This window comes from Morus notabilis, unplaced genomic scaffold, assembly GCF_000414095.1.
Source record: "Morus notabilis unplaced genomic scaffold, ASM41409v2 Scaffold1379, whole genome shotgun sequence".
Lineage (NCBI taxonomy): Eukaryota > Viridiplantae > Streptophyta > Magnoliopsida > Rosales > Moraceae > Morus > Morus notabilis.
The window spans coordinates 31,949-47,737 of record NW_010360711.1 but is presented as its reverse complement, the minus strand read 5'-3'; the positions used below and the strand labels follow the sequence as shown (position 1 = coordinate 47,737).

Sequence of the window (15,789 nt, the reverse complement as noted above, 5' to 3'; positions counted from 1 at the left end):
ACGCGGCAGCGCGCGTGCCTAGCAAAACAGACCCGAGGGTCTGTTTTGCGCAGGCTGCAGCGCCCAAACGCGCGTTGCAGCGCGCGTGCCTAGCAAAACAGACCCGAGGGTCTGTTTTGCACAGGCTGCAGCGCCCAAACGCGCGCTGCAGCGCGCCCGTGCGATGCAGCGCACGCTTCTGTGCGCTGCAGCGCGCGTGCCTAGCAAAACAGACCCGAGGGTCTATTTTGCGCAGGCTGCAGCGCCTAAACGCGCGCTGCAGCGCGTCCGTGCGCTGCAGCGCGCACTCTTCCGCGCTGCAGCGCGTGCTTGCGTCAGCCTACTCTTTCCGAATGTGTTTTAATCCAATTTTGTGATATCAAGATTGAGAGATATATTACAATCTCTCTAACACTCATTGCAATGAAAACACAATCCATTCCGTCGTCGTTCCGCCAACTCTTTTGTCGTCATGCACTTGACTGTTGGGGCACTCGTTGAATTGCGCTCCAGGATACTTGGTGCGGCTCGTTGTGGATTCATTGGTCGGTTTGCTTGATAAGTTGGCTTCTTCAGTGCAAAATCACGAGCTTCATATAATTTTGCCAAGCCAATTGCCATCGTAAGCGTAGCCAGTGGGTTAGCTTTTACGTCCGTACGAATACTTTCCTTCAGACCGGTGACGAAAAAGCGCACCTTCCTCTCTTGGGAGAGAGAACCAATCTTAGCTAATAGCTTCTCAAAATTTCCATGATAATCAATCATCGAACCAATTTGTCGAAGTCAAATGAGCTCACTAAACGGATCTTCAAATTGGTTGGGGCCAAAACGAGAGAAGACTCCTCGCTTGAGATATTCCCAGGTAACATAAACAAGTTCTCCTTCTAATATTTGGAACCAAAGCTGGGCATCACCCTCCAAATAGAATGAGGCCAAAGTGACCTTATCAGATTCAACAATATCATGGAGTGAAAAATACTTTTCTGCCCTACACACCCACGTCGTAGGATCGTCGCGGCCATCGTAACGGGGAAAATCAATCTTTAAGGTCTTGGGGATGTAATTGTAGAGAGAACCCAATCGGTTGATGCCGGAGTTGACGCTAGTTCAGCCACCGCCCTTGTTAGCGGAATGCTCGCCTTCGTCCTTACTTTTGCCGGAAACTTGTTGGCTGAGCTGCTCTATTCTCTCAGTTATGTGACCCAACATCTCTTTCTGACTTGTGGCAAGAGCAGCCACTGTCTCTTCAAGTTTCGCCATTCGATCTTGCATATCCATGCCTGGCGTTCTGATACCAAAATGATACGTACAACAACTAAGGAAACAAAAAGTGAAACTTTATTGGCTTATATGAGGAACCAATGCCTCCTAATAACTCAAAAGTCAAATAATTGTTCAATGCCCTTTATTTAGAATCAGCCAAGTCTTATATAATGACTTGCTTAACGTTCACATGCATAAAAGTAGGAAACAATAACTGAAAACAGACACGTTCACACGTCTACAACTAATTCAATGATTAAACATCTATGACTAATTCAAATATTAAACAGAGAAAAATAAGGAATAAAATAACAACTACTCTAGAGATAAGATTTTCTTCTAGTGGCATCGTAACATAAAGCTTATTAATCCATGCAATAAGCTTTCTAATCATACCGACTTTCACTTTGTTCTCAGTTTGATCCCCTCCATGGTACTCCTTTCTGTGCCCTTATTTGGTGAGTTTTTTATTTTTTATTTTTTTTTATTTTTTATTTTTTTTTTAAAGTATAGTTGAAATTCATCTTGAGTTGTTGAATATTGTCCAAGAATAATATTTTTCTTGATGTATCATTGAAAACAATATTTTTCTCTGTGCTCGCCAAGGAAAGTTCGGAGTACAAGTTATTAAAACCATACAAATTCAGGGGATAAAAGTGTAAAATATCTTAAAAACTAAGGGCTTGTTAATTTGCACCTAAATTCAAAAAAAGTTTAAACTCAAGTTACAATTTTATTCAAGTTCATGTTCTTTTATAAAATTTGAGTTTGAACTTGAGTTTGGGGCTAAAATATGAGTTCAAGTTCCTAAACTCAAACTCAAGTTAATGAATAATATTTTTTCTATTATTAGAAACGCTATAACTTTTTCATTTTTATTCTGATTGAGATGATTTTTTTTCTATGCGTTCACAACGAAAAGATGAATAAAACTCCACCCATATACCATATTAAAATTTTCCATCACCATTGAGTTTTTATTAAAATACTATTCAAATACAAATTCAAGTTTTAATCTACCCAAATACAAACTCAAATAGATTCTCAATTCAAATCGTAACTCAAAATGTGCACATCCAAACACAAACTCAAATTGAAATCTTAACTCAAACTATACTCAAATACACCTTAACTCAAATCAAAATCTGAACTCAAGTCACCCTAACTAAAAAAATGCAAATGAACAAGTTCTAAGAAACCTAAAACCACAAAAATACCATAGGCACGACATCATACTAGTGTCTAAGAGGAGAATATTCTTTCAAAGTGAAATGTTTTTGTTATCATCGTCATCATCATTAGTTTTTTAACCAATCAAAAAAAATTTCTTGTAGTATATTTTCTTTCAAATTGAAATGTTTTTGTTATCATAGTGATCATCATTACTTTTTTAACCAATCAAAAAATTTTATTGCAGTACAACTTGTGGGATTATTTATGACAAACTTTTAAACATTAAATTTTTAGGGAGTTTTTCTGGTTGGTCTGATCTATCAGTGATATTAGAAGTTTCTGATATAAATCCAAATCACTATTTATGAAATAAATCTAATGACTAAAGATATAGAACTATCAATAATTTATTTTTTATTGTCCCACCAGAGAAGCTTTTTTTATATATTAAAAAAGATTATGGCAAACATTTGAAATGAATAATTTAGCAAAAGTGAAAAAAAAAGAAAAGAAAATGATATATCTCAAAAGTTCAAAAAGCCAGTTCAAAAAATTTTGAAAAAGATTTAGCCTTAAGGGTACCATCTTCTTCGCCCTTCATATACTATGTTACAATGTCTTTTTCTTACAAAAAAAATTTAAATTTCAAATGTTAAAATTAAGAATTATGTTTGAGTACCCTTCTAATGGGTCGTTAGTTACTTTAACTTAAATTTAATTTTCAAACCATAAATTTAAGAGTTCAGATTTACTGTCCTCATTTTTTTTATTTTAGTGGCAGTAAATATCTCTACTTATTTATCACGTCATCTCAATTTAAGAATCTAATCATAGCACGCGAATAAAAATAAAATACTAAAAATTTTTAAATAAATTTAATTAAAATGACAGCCACTGAGACAAAAAATGAGACAACAAGATATTTTCAAATTAGTTTCAATTTTTTTGTGTCAATTTTTATAACAAATAACTTAATTTATTCATTTTTAATTTTCGAAACCAATAAACGAAGTATCATTTGAACAAAGTCTTATTTATTTTGTTAATTTAAATTTTACTTCAGTTAAAAATTTTTATAAAAAATTATATCTAATATTTTTTACTATAATAAAAATTTCTCAAATAAAATTATGGCTCAATTCAAATTAAATACTCGAATCCGTGAGCAACTCTCTTTCCCTTATTCTTAAAAAATTGATTTCCTTTTCAGTCCCAGACCAAAACAGCACACCGGTGACGAGACTTCGCAAATAACACATGTCCACGTGTAAATCGTCTAATGACGGAGCGAGTAGCACGTAATTTGGGTACTCGCGAGATGTGAATAACAAAATATCTAAGAGAAGTGTCACGTGTGAGCACCATGTTTATTTCGTTTTCGCTCTACTCTATCTATCGTCGTTTTACGCTTACACCTCCTTAAAACCCAGACCCAGAGAAAGAAATCAGAAAGGACTCCCCAAAACACCAAGCTTCGTAGAGAGAGAAAAATGGCGTCTAGGGTTCCGATCTGGTTTATGGTTGTTTGTCTCCTGTCTTTGACTGGAGTGCGCGCGGAAGAGTCTGAATCGAAGGAGTTCGTTCTCACTTTGGACCACTCCAACTTCTCCGACACCGTCGGCAAGCATGACTTCGTCGTCGTCGAGTTTTACGCTCCGTGGTACGGTTAAATCTTGCCTATTTTATTACTGTTCAATGGCTTGCCGTTTTTGGTCGTCGCGGTTCTTGTTTGATTAATTCTCCTCGGCAATTTTTCGGATCTGAATTGTCAATTTCAGAATCTGATTTTTTTTTTGTTCGTTGATAATTTGTGAGATTGTGTGTATTTTTATTTGATTTTGGTTGGAAATTACTGTTGGTTATACGAATTCGCGACAAAGGCAGAAACTGTCTTTATTTTTCTTTTCCGAAAACATAAAGGTGGAAACTTTAACGACATGCACTGGTTGAATGTCCTTCAATTTCGAATTATCCGGATTTAATTTGTGAAAACCGATGCAAATTCCTTCAATTTCACATTTTTTGCATGCATGGGTGGAAAATTGTTCTTTTATTTTTTTTTTAATTTTGCAATTTTTGCGATCAGAGCACATCAATTTTCTTTTAGGTTACTCGATGAAAATTTCCCCTTTACATGTTATTCAGATACGGGTTTTGACTTCTAATCGTCTGTTTTATGCTTTGTTTAATAGAAATGCGCTATCTAATTTCAATTCTGGTTTGTATTTCGTTTTCTCAGGTGCGGCCACTGTAAGAATCTTGCCCCAGAGGTAAGAAGTGTTAATTTCATTCTTCAAAAATAAAAAAAAAATAAAAAAGAACTGTAAACATGTTATTGAGAAAATTATAGGCGCACCAAAAAAACTGACAACAAAATCTATTACTTGTAGTATGAAAAAGCGGCTTCCATATTGAGCAGTCATGATCCTCCAATCGTTTTGGCCAAAGTTGATGCGAATGAGGAAGTAAACAAAGATCTCGCGGCTCAATTTGATGTCAAGGGTTTCCCAACAATTAAGATTTTGAGAAACGGAGGCAAGTCTAGTCAGGATTACAACGGACCACGGGAAGCAGATGGTATTGTTGAATATCTGAAGAAACAGAGTGGCCCTGCTTCTGTGGAGATCAAGTCGGTGGAAGACGCTAGTAATCTTATTGTAGACAAAAAGATTGTCGTTGTGAGTGCTCTATTTCACCTCCTTTCCTCCTTGAATTTTGCCCTGTTGCTCTTTTAAGCTCTATGGCTGTAATACACACATGACTTTGCAGGTTGGTATTTTCCCAAAATTGTCTGGAGAAGAGTTTGAGAAATACACGGCTTTATCTGAGAAATTGCGCTCTGATTATGAGTTTGGTCATACTACGGACGCCAAGCTCCTCCCACGTGGTGAATCATCAGTTACTGGGCCTTTGATTAGACTCTTTAAACCGTTCGACGAACTTGTTGTTGACTTTAAGGTACCGCGTAATTGACAAAGTTTTTAAGATATTAGGCAAATTTTCTAGGAAGAGTTATTTTTTTTTATAAACTATGGCAAGAAATCTTATCGGGGAATCATGTATGCAGGATTTTGATGTTGCTGCTTCTGAGAAGTTTGTTGAGGATGCTAGTGTGCCGATTGTGACCGTGTTTGACAATGACCGCAGCAATCACCCATTTGTTATAAAATTCTTTAATAGCCAGAATGCAAAGGTACTTGTATAGCCCTGCTTTTGCTTGGGTGATTTCATACATGAAGAGTAAGATATTCTCATTTCACATCGGCTGATCTAGTCGTGATTCAGGTCATAATAACTGGATGGTCATGCACATAATGTTATAACTATTTTTTTTTTAAAGCTGATATATTTACCAACTTTTCTATTCTCAAACAAGCACCATAAAACTTACTGTTGCAATATGTTACTACATGTATATTGGATGTTGCATATAGTTTAAAAGTTTCCTTGCATAAAGTAGTTACCAGGTTCTTCTTCTTCTTCCTCTTTTCTTTTTTTTTTCCCCTTGTACATAGTTACCAGGTTGATCATAATTAGATGTCTACGCTTGCCTTTCTGTAACTTGCTTAGCATCATAATTAGATGTAACGCTTGCTTTTCTGTAACTTGTTAAGCATCTTTCGAAGTTTCATGCCTTTCGTTATTTGTCTTTGATAAGTTTTGGACTTTTGTAGGCAATGTTGTTTCTGAGCTTCAGCAGTGACATTGCTGATGCTTTTAGATCAAAATTTCACGAAGTTGCTGAGAAATTTAGAACAGAGGGTGTAAGCTTTCTTGTGGGAGATCTCGAGGCCAGTCAAGGTGCCTTCCAGGTGTGTGGCTTTCCTTGGCCAGTTTCTATTAATTGTTACTCTATTTTTGCGTTGCAACAAAAATATTAGTAACATTGTTTTGCTTTTCTCTGCTTATAATCCCACAAATCAAGTTTTTCTTTTCCAAGTTTATATTTGTTATGTCGCATATATACTTTTTGGTAGTTTAATTGTTCTATGATATGTATTACAGTATTTTGGACTAAGAGAGGATCAAGTACCCCTTATAGTCATACAGACCAATGACGGCCAAAAGTACTTGAAGCCAAATCTGGAGCCTGATCATATTGCACCTTGGGTCAAGGAATTCAAGGTGACACAGGAAGAAAATAACTTTACTATCTATTTTTCATTTTTGTTCATGCATTTTTAACTTTGTGGATGATGGTATAACTGCAGGAGGGCAAGGTGCAGCCGTACAAGAAGTCTGAACCTATCCCGGAGCAAAACAATGAACCTGTTAAAGTGGTCGTTGCTGACACCCTCCAGGAGATAGTTTTCAACTCTGGCAAAAATGGTGCTTATAATTGGAAATCTGTGCTTTTTTTGTTCTTTCTTTTTTAATTGGCGTCTCGGTCATTAGATTTTCAATTCTTGTGTTATTCTCGGTTTTCTTTTGCTTTTAAGGCTTTCAGTTCTTGTGTTACTCTTGGTTTTCTTTACTTTCCTGTTTGAGTGTTTTCTTTACGAGGAATATAGATTCCTTCCCTTAATTTCTTTAACTTTATGGCCAGCTTTAAGGCTTTGGGATTGGTGTGCTATTCATATACTAGCAATGTTGCTTTTCTTATGGTTCCTTTATAGAGACTTTGAAATAATGTTGCCATGTTGACATTTTTCTGCAGTATTATTGGAATTTTATGCTCCTTGGTGTGGACACTGCAAGAGTCTTGCTCCTATCTTGGAGGAAGTTGCTGTTTCATATGAAAGTGATCCTGATGTTATTATCGCAAAGCTTGTAAGTTCTGTGTCCTTGCATAACTATGTTGAGCATACTGTTTATCCTATGATCTTTTTTTGACAATATTTGTTGTGTGGAGGCGTACATTCACGTCGTTGCTTGCTGCCCAACATTTTTCCTTGAATTTCTATTTTTTTTAGTGGTTAAAAGTTTGTTCATAGTATAATAACTCATTTCTGGTGAATTTCCAGGATTCCACAGCAAATGATATCCCAAATGATACTTTTGAGGTCAAGGGTTATCCCACCGTGTATTTCAAGACCGCAAGTGGTAAAATTTTGCTATATGATGAGGACAGGACAAAGGAAGCCATCATTGCTTTCATTGAGAAGAACCGGGAAAAGATTGAAAAGGAAGAATCAGGAAAAAAGATTGAAAAGGAAGAATCAGGAAAAGATGAGCTCTAAGGATGGTAATTGCGGATTTTATTTCTTCAAGTTTTTATGCTTTTCACAATTTGGTTTTAAGTTTATATGCGTTTTGCAACTTTTGTCAATACTTCTCAAATTTTCATCTTCCTTATAGGCACTTCTATCGGAAATTTAGTACCTAGACTAGAAAAATTCTCTAGAAGTCAAACATTGGGAATTGAGAAACACAAGTATTAAAAAATCACAGTACTCAGTCTAGTCCGACAAACAGAATCTCTCATGAGCCATGACATTGATAAATATGCTTTTTTCTTCTCGATAAACAAGTGTTTTCTGTCCTTGATATCTAGGAGAAATTTCTATGGTAGTAGACTGAAAAGGATGCATTATTCACAGATGTGCCATTCATCTCTCTTATTTATGTGATCATGAACTTGCACTACACTAAAAACAAGTACGACATATTTGGATAAATTTCCTCTTATCAATTTTTCTTTAGTTTCTTTTTGTATTGAAGTTAAAATGTGATTTTCTTATTCTGCAGTACATGTACACATTTGGCGGACATTGTGGTGTGGCAGCTGTCGACTTATACTTTGAATAGCAGCATCAAAATGTCTTACCTCCCTTACCTGTCAGCTTTTATGTTTTTATTTTTATTTTTTTCACTTCCGTATTTAGTTTCTTTAATAAATGTGGTGGGGATTTTGCATTTGTAGCTACGCGAGTTTCAGGGATTAGCTACATCTTGTAAAAGTCGTGATTGTAGAGACCTCAAGTTATAAGAACGTTGAGTTACGTCTTTATTACCAGAGTTTGTCATGAATTAATCTTTTTTATCTTCGCAACAAATCTTAATAGCAGTGACAGCGCTTTACCAAAACAATGCCAAGTTGGGATAGTCACGAGGCATATGCCATTGTTGGTCCACTATTTTCTGCCAATAATATTTCTCCTTTTGGCTTTTACTGTTGGGGTAGATGATTTCTCTTTTTCCTCTTCCTTTTTAGCGAAAAATCTATGGAAACTTCATTTTATTGTCCCTGTAGATTTCTCTCTCAAAAAGTCATCTGCGTGCCTAACTGAGCGACCTACCTTTGACAACTAAGGGTCAGTTTGGTACTAGATTTTAAAAAAAAATTATTGTTAGCTGTGTTGAAAAAAAAAAACAATTATTATAAAAAATAATTGAGTGTTTGGTAAATTATAATTATGTAAATATTAATTTTAAAAGTATTATGAGTATTATGAAAGTTTTATTAATTATATTTTAAGGTGATTATCGCACAATTTAAAAATTAAGATTGTTTTTGGACTGTTTTTAATTTTGACCGTAATTTTTTTAAAAATTCTTTAAGAATTACTTTTTATGATTTTTATCAAACACAAATTTAAGTCGTGGATGGTTAGAGAATTAATTTTGGTTAGAGAATTAATTTTAGATTTTAAGAATCACTATTAAACATACACTAAGTAGTACTAATGTTTAGTTGATTTGCCACGAATTTCCACTGCATCAGCAAAATTGTCGGAGTTATCACGTATACCTAACACACACAATTCCATTTGGCATGCTTCTGGCATTCTGTTGACGGGTAAGATGTGATTAAGAATTACCTATAGCGATTAAAGGTTACGCTTAGTAACCTACTTTATTACCTGGGTTTCACACGTGGAATGGCTGAAAGTTATTAAAGGAGAAGAATCACCATTTCACATAACCCAGTTCACACAAATGTCTTCGAGTGCAACGTCGAGCGCTTCAGATCCAATTGAATTGTACCGTAATTGATACGACATAAAATACACTTTGGCTGGTCGAATTGAACTGCCTCACGAAGCTTTATCTTTTAGTACTCTTGTGTTATCACGAACAAGATTCGTATCGTACTGTTTAACTTGTGTGGCATCAGGCATGTGGGGTCCATCTTCATCACATGATAGTTTCGTCTTAGCCAGCCACGGGTTGCACCTTCAAACATAAAGGTACTTCCTCCTATGGAGTGTTTCGTAAGGAGTAAAGTTCTCTGATTTAACAAGAGAGAGAAAAAAAAAAGTACAATTATGATCAACCAAAAAAAAAAAAAAAGATTTTAAACTTTTATTTCTCCTCTGCATGTTTAACGGCGTTTTTTATTTTTTATTTTTTTTAAATCTGAACCACATGTGACACAGAAGCAAGCAGCCAAACTACCTATGAGCGACAGGAAAAAAAAAAAAAAAAAAAAAAAAAAAAAAAAATTTTGCCCCAAAAAAAAAAAAAAAAAAAAAAAAAAAAAAAAAAAAAAAAAACTTTGGCCGCCAAAAAAACTGCGCAAACATATTATATTTAACTAAAGCTATACCTATATACTCTCCAAAGTGACATGATATTGGAACGTCACCGGATAATACATATATTGGGATTCAGATATAGCGTGACTTTGATGAATTTTCACCCACGACCGCCTTTGAAAAGTACTCTCCTTAAATTAACTTTTTCATACGACAGCTAATCCTTTGGCTCTGGGTCTTCTCTCCGACGGCTCTGGAGATACTGCCTTCCTCTTATTGATAATACTGTTGTTGTTGTTGCTGCTGCTGCTGCTGCTTTTACTGTCTATGATGTCGTTATTAATGTTGTCGTCGCTGCTATCAACGCCGTCGTCTTCCGCTGCTATGTCGGAAATTATGTTGCTTTGGCAAGAATGGTGAAGGGGTTTGAGAAGGTAGTGCTCAAGGTTCTTTAGATCTGATAACTGAAGAGGTTTTAAGAGAAACTCCTCAGCACCTCCTTCCAAGCATCTGTTGTGTTGGTAACATTTTCAGCATATATGTTGAAGAAATATGTATATATATATATATATTTATAGGGAGGAATTTTATATTAGGTGTATCACATCATATTGCTTATATGGTATATCCGTTCAATAAAATTATATTATTGGTACATTCGTCTAATGAAATTGTACTATTTGAACATTTTGTACATGTCAGCTTTTTACTTTTATAAAGTGAAAAACTGAAATAAACAAAATATACTATTTAGTGAAAAACTGAAATATACAAAATGTATCATTTAGTGAAAAGTTGACATACACAAAATGTCTAAATGATATAATCTTATTAAACGGGTGTATTATATAAACAATATAACGTGGTACTGAATAATTCCTTATTTATGGGTTTCGTTTACAGTATTTGTGATATAACATATGAAAGTGGAAACAAAATATTATAATTATTTAACGTAACATAAATATTAAAAAAATGTAACATAAAAAACTTTAACTAACTCGTATTATTGTTATATTTAAATTTAGTTATTTAATAGTCAAAAATAATTTGTTATCTTGATAGTCTTCCGCTGCTATGTCGGAAATTATGTTGCTTTGGCAAGAATGGTGAAGGGGTTTGAGAAGGTAGTGCTCAAGGTTCTTTAGATCTGATAACTGAAGAGGTTTTAAGAGAAACTCCTCAGCACCTCCTTCCAAGCATCTGTTGTGTTGGTAACATTTTCAGCATATATGTTGAAGAAATATGTGTATATATATATATATATATATATATATAGGGAGGAATTTTATATTAGGTGTACCACGTCATATTGCTTATATAGTATACTTGTTCAATAAAATTATATTATTAATACACTCATCTAATGAGATTGTACTATTTAAATATTTTGTACATGTCAGTTTTTTACTTTTATAAAGTGAAAAATTGAAATAAATAAAATGTACTATTTAGTAAAAAGTTGATATATACAAAATGTATCATTTAGTGAAAAGCTGACATAAACAAAATGTCTAAATGATACAATCTTATTAGACAGGTGTATTATATAAACAATATAACGTGGTACTGAATAATTCCTCATTTATAGGCTTCGTTTAAGGTGTTTGTGATATAACATATGAAAGTGGAAACAAAATATTATAATTATTTAACGTAACATAAATATTAAAAAAATGTAACATAAAAAACTTTAACTAACTAGTATTATTGTTATATTTAAATTTAGTTATTTAATAGTCAAAAATAATTTATAATCTTGATATTTTATATTTTTAATATCGGTATGACGTTCAATAAATAACACGTTACGTTTTATAATTTTATATGTTATATTAGAGAAACGTTCCTGCAGACGGTCTCTCTGAAGGGATTGAAGAAAAACTCTGTTTATATATATATATATATATGTGCTTTTTCTTCCCCTCTTTGACCTTTTCTTTAAAATAATAATAAGAAAACTGAATAATAGAAGACCGGAGTAATTGAGGAAAGAGTTACTTGCTGATTCTGGCCGGTACATTCTCTGATGACATGATTACAACTGGTACGTCTTTCCAAGAAGATCCCTGCAGGAACAGGAATAAGGAGAGTTCTTAAATTGATATTATATTACATGTACACAGTTTGTAATAGTAGTATCTTTATTAAATTCTAAAAAATTGTTTAATATGATTTAATTTTGATATGATCTGATGATTTTTTAATTGTATTGAAATTTCCCGTATTAATTAGAAGGAATACAAGTAATTATTAAAAATAAAATAATGATTTATTGCTCACGGCCGAAATTTCAAGCATCAATGTGATGTGTATAACATAAGTTAGGAAGAAAAAAACTCCACATTTTTATCCAACAAATTGTACGGCCAATTAAAGTGCATATTTATAATAAAATGAAATATCTACTTCTTATGACTAGTTTTGTACTTTTGTTTTAAAGCAATTCTTTCTCCTTTATATTTGTGTGATGTAATTTCCAATTTATCATTATATCTTTTGAAAAGAGAAATTACATTGCAAATCATAGACCATTAAATCTACTATTTTCTTATTTCATATATATATATATATATATATATATATATATATTCTTGTTGACAAACACCACTCCATAACATACACTAGTGAAGAGATCATTTAGGAGGGTTTATTATACCTTGACGCGTTTAAGTAAATCATACCCGCTCATCCCGGGCATACAATAGTCCGTCATGATCAAGTTGACTTTTAATCCCTGCATTTGATTGCACAAAGATAATGCATGCTTTACTATTTATAATTACTTCAAGGAATATTTATAAATGTCCAGATCTCTAATGTCAACTTTATCATACTCCAAAAATCCAACTAAATATGATATCCCGACGATGAATAACTTAAACCTGATTAATTAAGGAACCTACATTTCTGGTAAAACCTATATACATGCAATGAACATAACATGGTTAAGCATTATTCAAGGGATTGCCTTCCAATGCACATGTCCTAACCCATCGCGTCCACACGCGTAAAATCACTGCCTGATCAGATTAGGTCTATGAAAGTGTCTTCTTCACTTATCATTAATTCTTTCTTAATGCTTAATTGGTATTCGCTTCCATGCAAATGTGTATATATATATATATATAACACCTATTAGATGTGAGATATCCCTTATAACGTTCTTCAATGTGTACTACTACAACTTCATAGGCTCCACCAACCAAAAAAAAAAAAAAAAATCATAGACATCTTTTGTATAATTAATTAAAGAGGCTCATAGTCACTATCAAATATAAATGCATTATCGCGTATATTTGCATTAATTCACCCATTACACGACCATATATATATATATATATATATATATATATACATGTGTGTCCATTTATATGTGCGTGTATAATATCCTCTATATAGGAAAGATATATGTAAATTTATTTTGGTAGAATATATATAGGAAAGATAATTAAAGCATATACTCAGAAGTACATTTATATAAGTTTGTGTATCGAAGAAAAATATGTATAAAGGGTATAAAAGCTTCAAATTAATTGGAGTTGATCAATACTCAATAGAAGGTTGGGTTTTCTTCCCTAGGCTCTTATTATTTTGGACAAGCGATAAGTCCCTAGTTGGTATTTTTAGAATTTTATGTTTCAAAAATGTACCTTCAATCGTTTCTCTTTTCTTAATATAATTAGTTAATAGTTAATACATACTAAGTGATCAGGCTAATTGGTTAAAAGTTTCTTCTTATAAGCACGAGCTCGTATAATTAGCAATCACATTAGAATATTACCAAAAAAAAAAAAAACTTGGAATATATATTAGTGGGATAAAAGCAGAAAAGAAAAAATCTCACATCTTGTGCCGGTGACTGTGGGGAAGACGATGAAGAACTAGAAGCAGGAGAATTTTTGTCCACGTCATCATCAACCAAACCCAGATACTTCAGAGCTTCGTCTCCGGAATCTACGCAAGTCACTGTGCTAAGCAAAATTAAATAATAAGCACTGCAATATCATTATTCATATACGTGTGCATATATGTATATATATGAGTATATTATTTATAATCTCTATCGAAGCAGTACATTAATCAACACGACTCATATGTACACACACACATATATATACATATATATGTATATATATACTTTTGAAGAGCTCTAGAACAATAAGAGTAATTAGTGACATGCACAAAGCCACTAAATAATGGAAATCCAAATTACTGAGCTAATTAAAGGGATATATATTTTCTATATCTTGCTATCTCCATGTCATTTCAAAGGTAAAGAAAAAGGGTAAAGCGTAATAAGATGGGGTGGACTCATTGGAAGAGAATGATATGATAAATGATATATATATATATATATTATATACATATATATAGACATATAGTACCTTTGTATGAAGAAACCTTAAGGAGCCTCTCCAAGAGCTTTCTGTCTATGAGACTGTCGTCCACAGCCAAGACATGAAAATGCTGTTGTTCTTGTTGCTCTTCAATTGCATGATGAACATGATCTGATTCCATCACCTCCATATTATTCTTGATCTTCTTCTTCTGTTGTTATTGGCAGCTGAATAATACATGAAAATGAAACAAGAAAACCCACTACAGAATTTCACAACTCATAAGTCCCAATTGTATATTCTTTTGTATCAATATTGAAGGCCTTTTTATTTGAGAGAGAGAGCGAGAGAAGAGAGAGAGAGAGAGAGAGAGAGAGAGCGTGCTAAATGGGAATGAGAGATGGTGTGGTGTCTGTTCCCGTAGGTTTTATCGAGTAGGTGGTGGGTGAGAAGCAAAACTATAATATTTCTTTTTTCCAAACAAAAAAAAAAAATGAGAGAAAAAGATGTATATTAATTGTCGTTGTGTTCTTGTGTGTGTGTTTTTCATGTTGTGATCTCTTAATAGATTCTCTCCACCGCGTTGGTACAACCACTTGTTGTCCCTCTTTCTCTTTCTTTCTTTATTTTTTTCTTCATTTGAATTTTGTTTGATTGCCAAGGAAAATCCGGAGGGTATATATCTTTTCCCACTTGGTCATGATAGAGAGAGAGAGAGAGAGAGAGAGAGAGAGAGAGAGAGAGAGAGAGAAATTAAAAGGAGTTGATTTTGGGGGATGTTGAATTGGGATTTGATTAAAGACTTTGACAAAAGTGGTTAACTAATTAAACTGCTCAATCTTATTTTTAATTAGATATTTCTCTTGACCTTTCTTCCTCCATTAATTATTTTTCTTTTTCCAAAATATTTCTTTCTAACGTGGAATATTTCATTAGTTTCTCTTTGCATACTAAAATCATATTTGATTGGAAATCTTTGTTTCAACTAACATGGTGCCCCCCACCACCTATATACAAAACCCTTCTTTGGAATATGGGATGTGACTAATATTTATATCAGCCAGACAACTTACCATATTCATCTAAGAAATATATATCAATTTTTTTTAGGATATTTACATACAAATATACTTCAGGAATAAATATGTACAAAGTTCTTTCTTTTCGCTTTTGTGTCACTTTATCTGAATTATCCATTTTGTGTGAAGCAAAATTATTAGAAAAACAATATTCCAATGAGCTATATTATCTATGGTCCATAAAATTAACCAATTATTCCACTGAAATAAAATTAACCGACAAAATATCTATATATATAGAATGTACCTAGCTAGAAGGAAACTTTAAGGAGTAAGATAAACAACCTAAGATTATTTACTGTTGACAGAATATATTGAACTACAACGCAATAAAATCTTACCAAAATATCCCTTTTAAAAAAAAAAAAAAAAAAAAAAGTGAGATGCCCCAGCATGGACGTAGTTTTGACAAAATCAAGATTGCTTTTGGAAAGCAAAAAATAAAAAGGCAAAAAAGGGAAAATCAAAAGGGGAAAAATCCCAGTCAATATTACAATTTAAACTGTGAAGATCAGAGAATCGACCCAGTTTTGAGCA

At 33.3% G+C, this 15,789-nt stretch overlaps 2 protein-coding genes across 3 annotated transcripts; one reads left to right on the top strand and one right to left on the bottom strand.

Moving 5' to 3' along the window:
* The first annotated feature begins 3,823 nt into the window (after positions 1 to 3,823).
* LOC21396535 (protein disulfide-isomerase) lies at positions 3,824 to 8,389 on the top strand. Its single transcript, XM_010097103.2, has 11 exons — positions 3,824 to 4,075; positions 4,655 to 4,685; positions 4,806 to 5,093; positions 5,185 to 5,373; positions 5,483 to 5,608; positions 6,090 to 6,227; positions 6,421 to 6,540; positions 6,627 to 6,744; positions 7,073 to 7,185; positions 7,380 to 7,600; positions 8,104 to 8,389. The coding sequence occupies exons 1-10, from the start codon at positions 3,906 to 3,908 to the stop codon at positions 7,593 to 7,595; spliced, it is 1,509 nt and encodes a 502-aa protein (XP_010095405.1). The 5' UTR covers positions 3,824 to 3,905; the 3' UTR covers positions 7,596 to 7,600; positions 8,104 to 8,389.
* A 1,452-nt stretch (positions 8,390 to 9,841) lies between these two features.
* Positions 9,842 to 14,538, bottom strand: LOC21396534 (two-component response regulator ARR17). Of its 2 annotated transcripts, none has more exons than XM_024164951.1 (6): positions 14,222 to 14,538; positions 13,681 to 13,802; positions 12,493 to 12,570; positions 11,835 to 11,902; positions 10,913 to 11,036; positions 9,842 to 10,219 (listed from the first exon to the last, which is right to left on the bottom strand). In XM_024164951.1, exons 1-6 carry the CDS (start codon positions 14,361 to 14,363, stop codon positions 10,040 to 10,042), a joined length of 714 nt encoding a protein of 237 aa, XP_024020719.1. In that variant the 5' UTR covers positions 14,364 to 14,538; the 3' UTR covers positions 9,842 to 10,039. The 2 variants fall into 2 exon arrangements, with proteins under 2 accessions (XP_024020719.1, XP_024020718.1); XM_024164950.1 differs by having other exon boundaries at positions 9,842 to 10,249; positions 10,943 to 11,036.
* Positions 14,539 to 15,789: the final 1,251 nt, after the last annotated feature.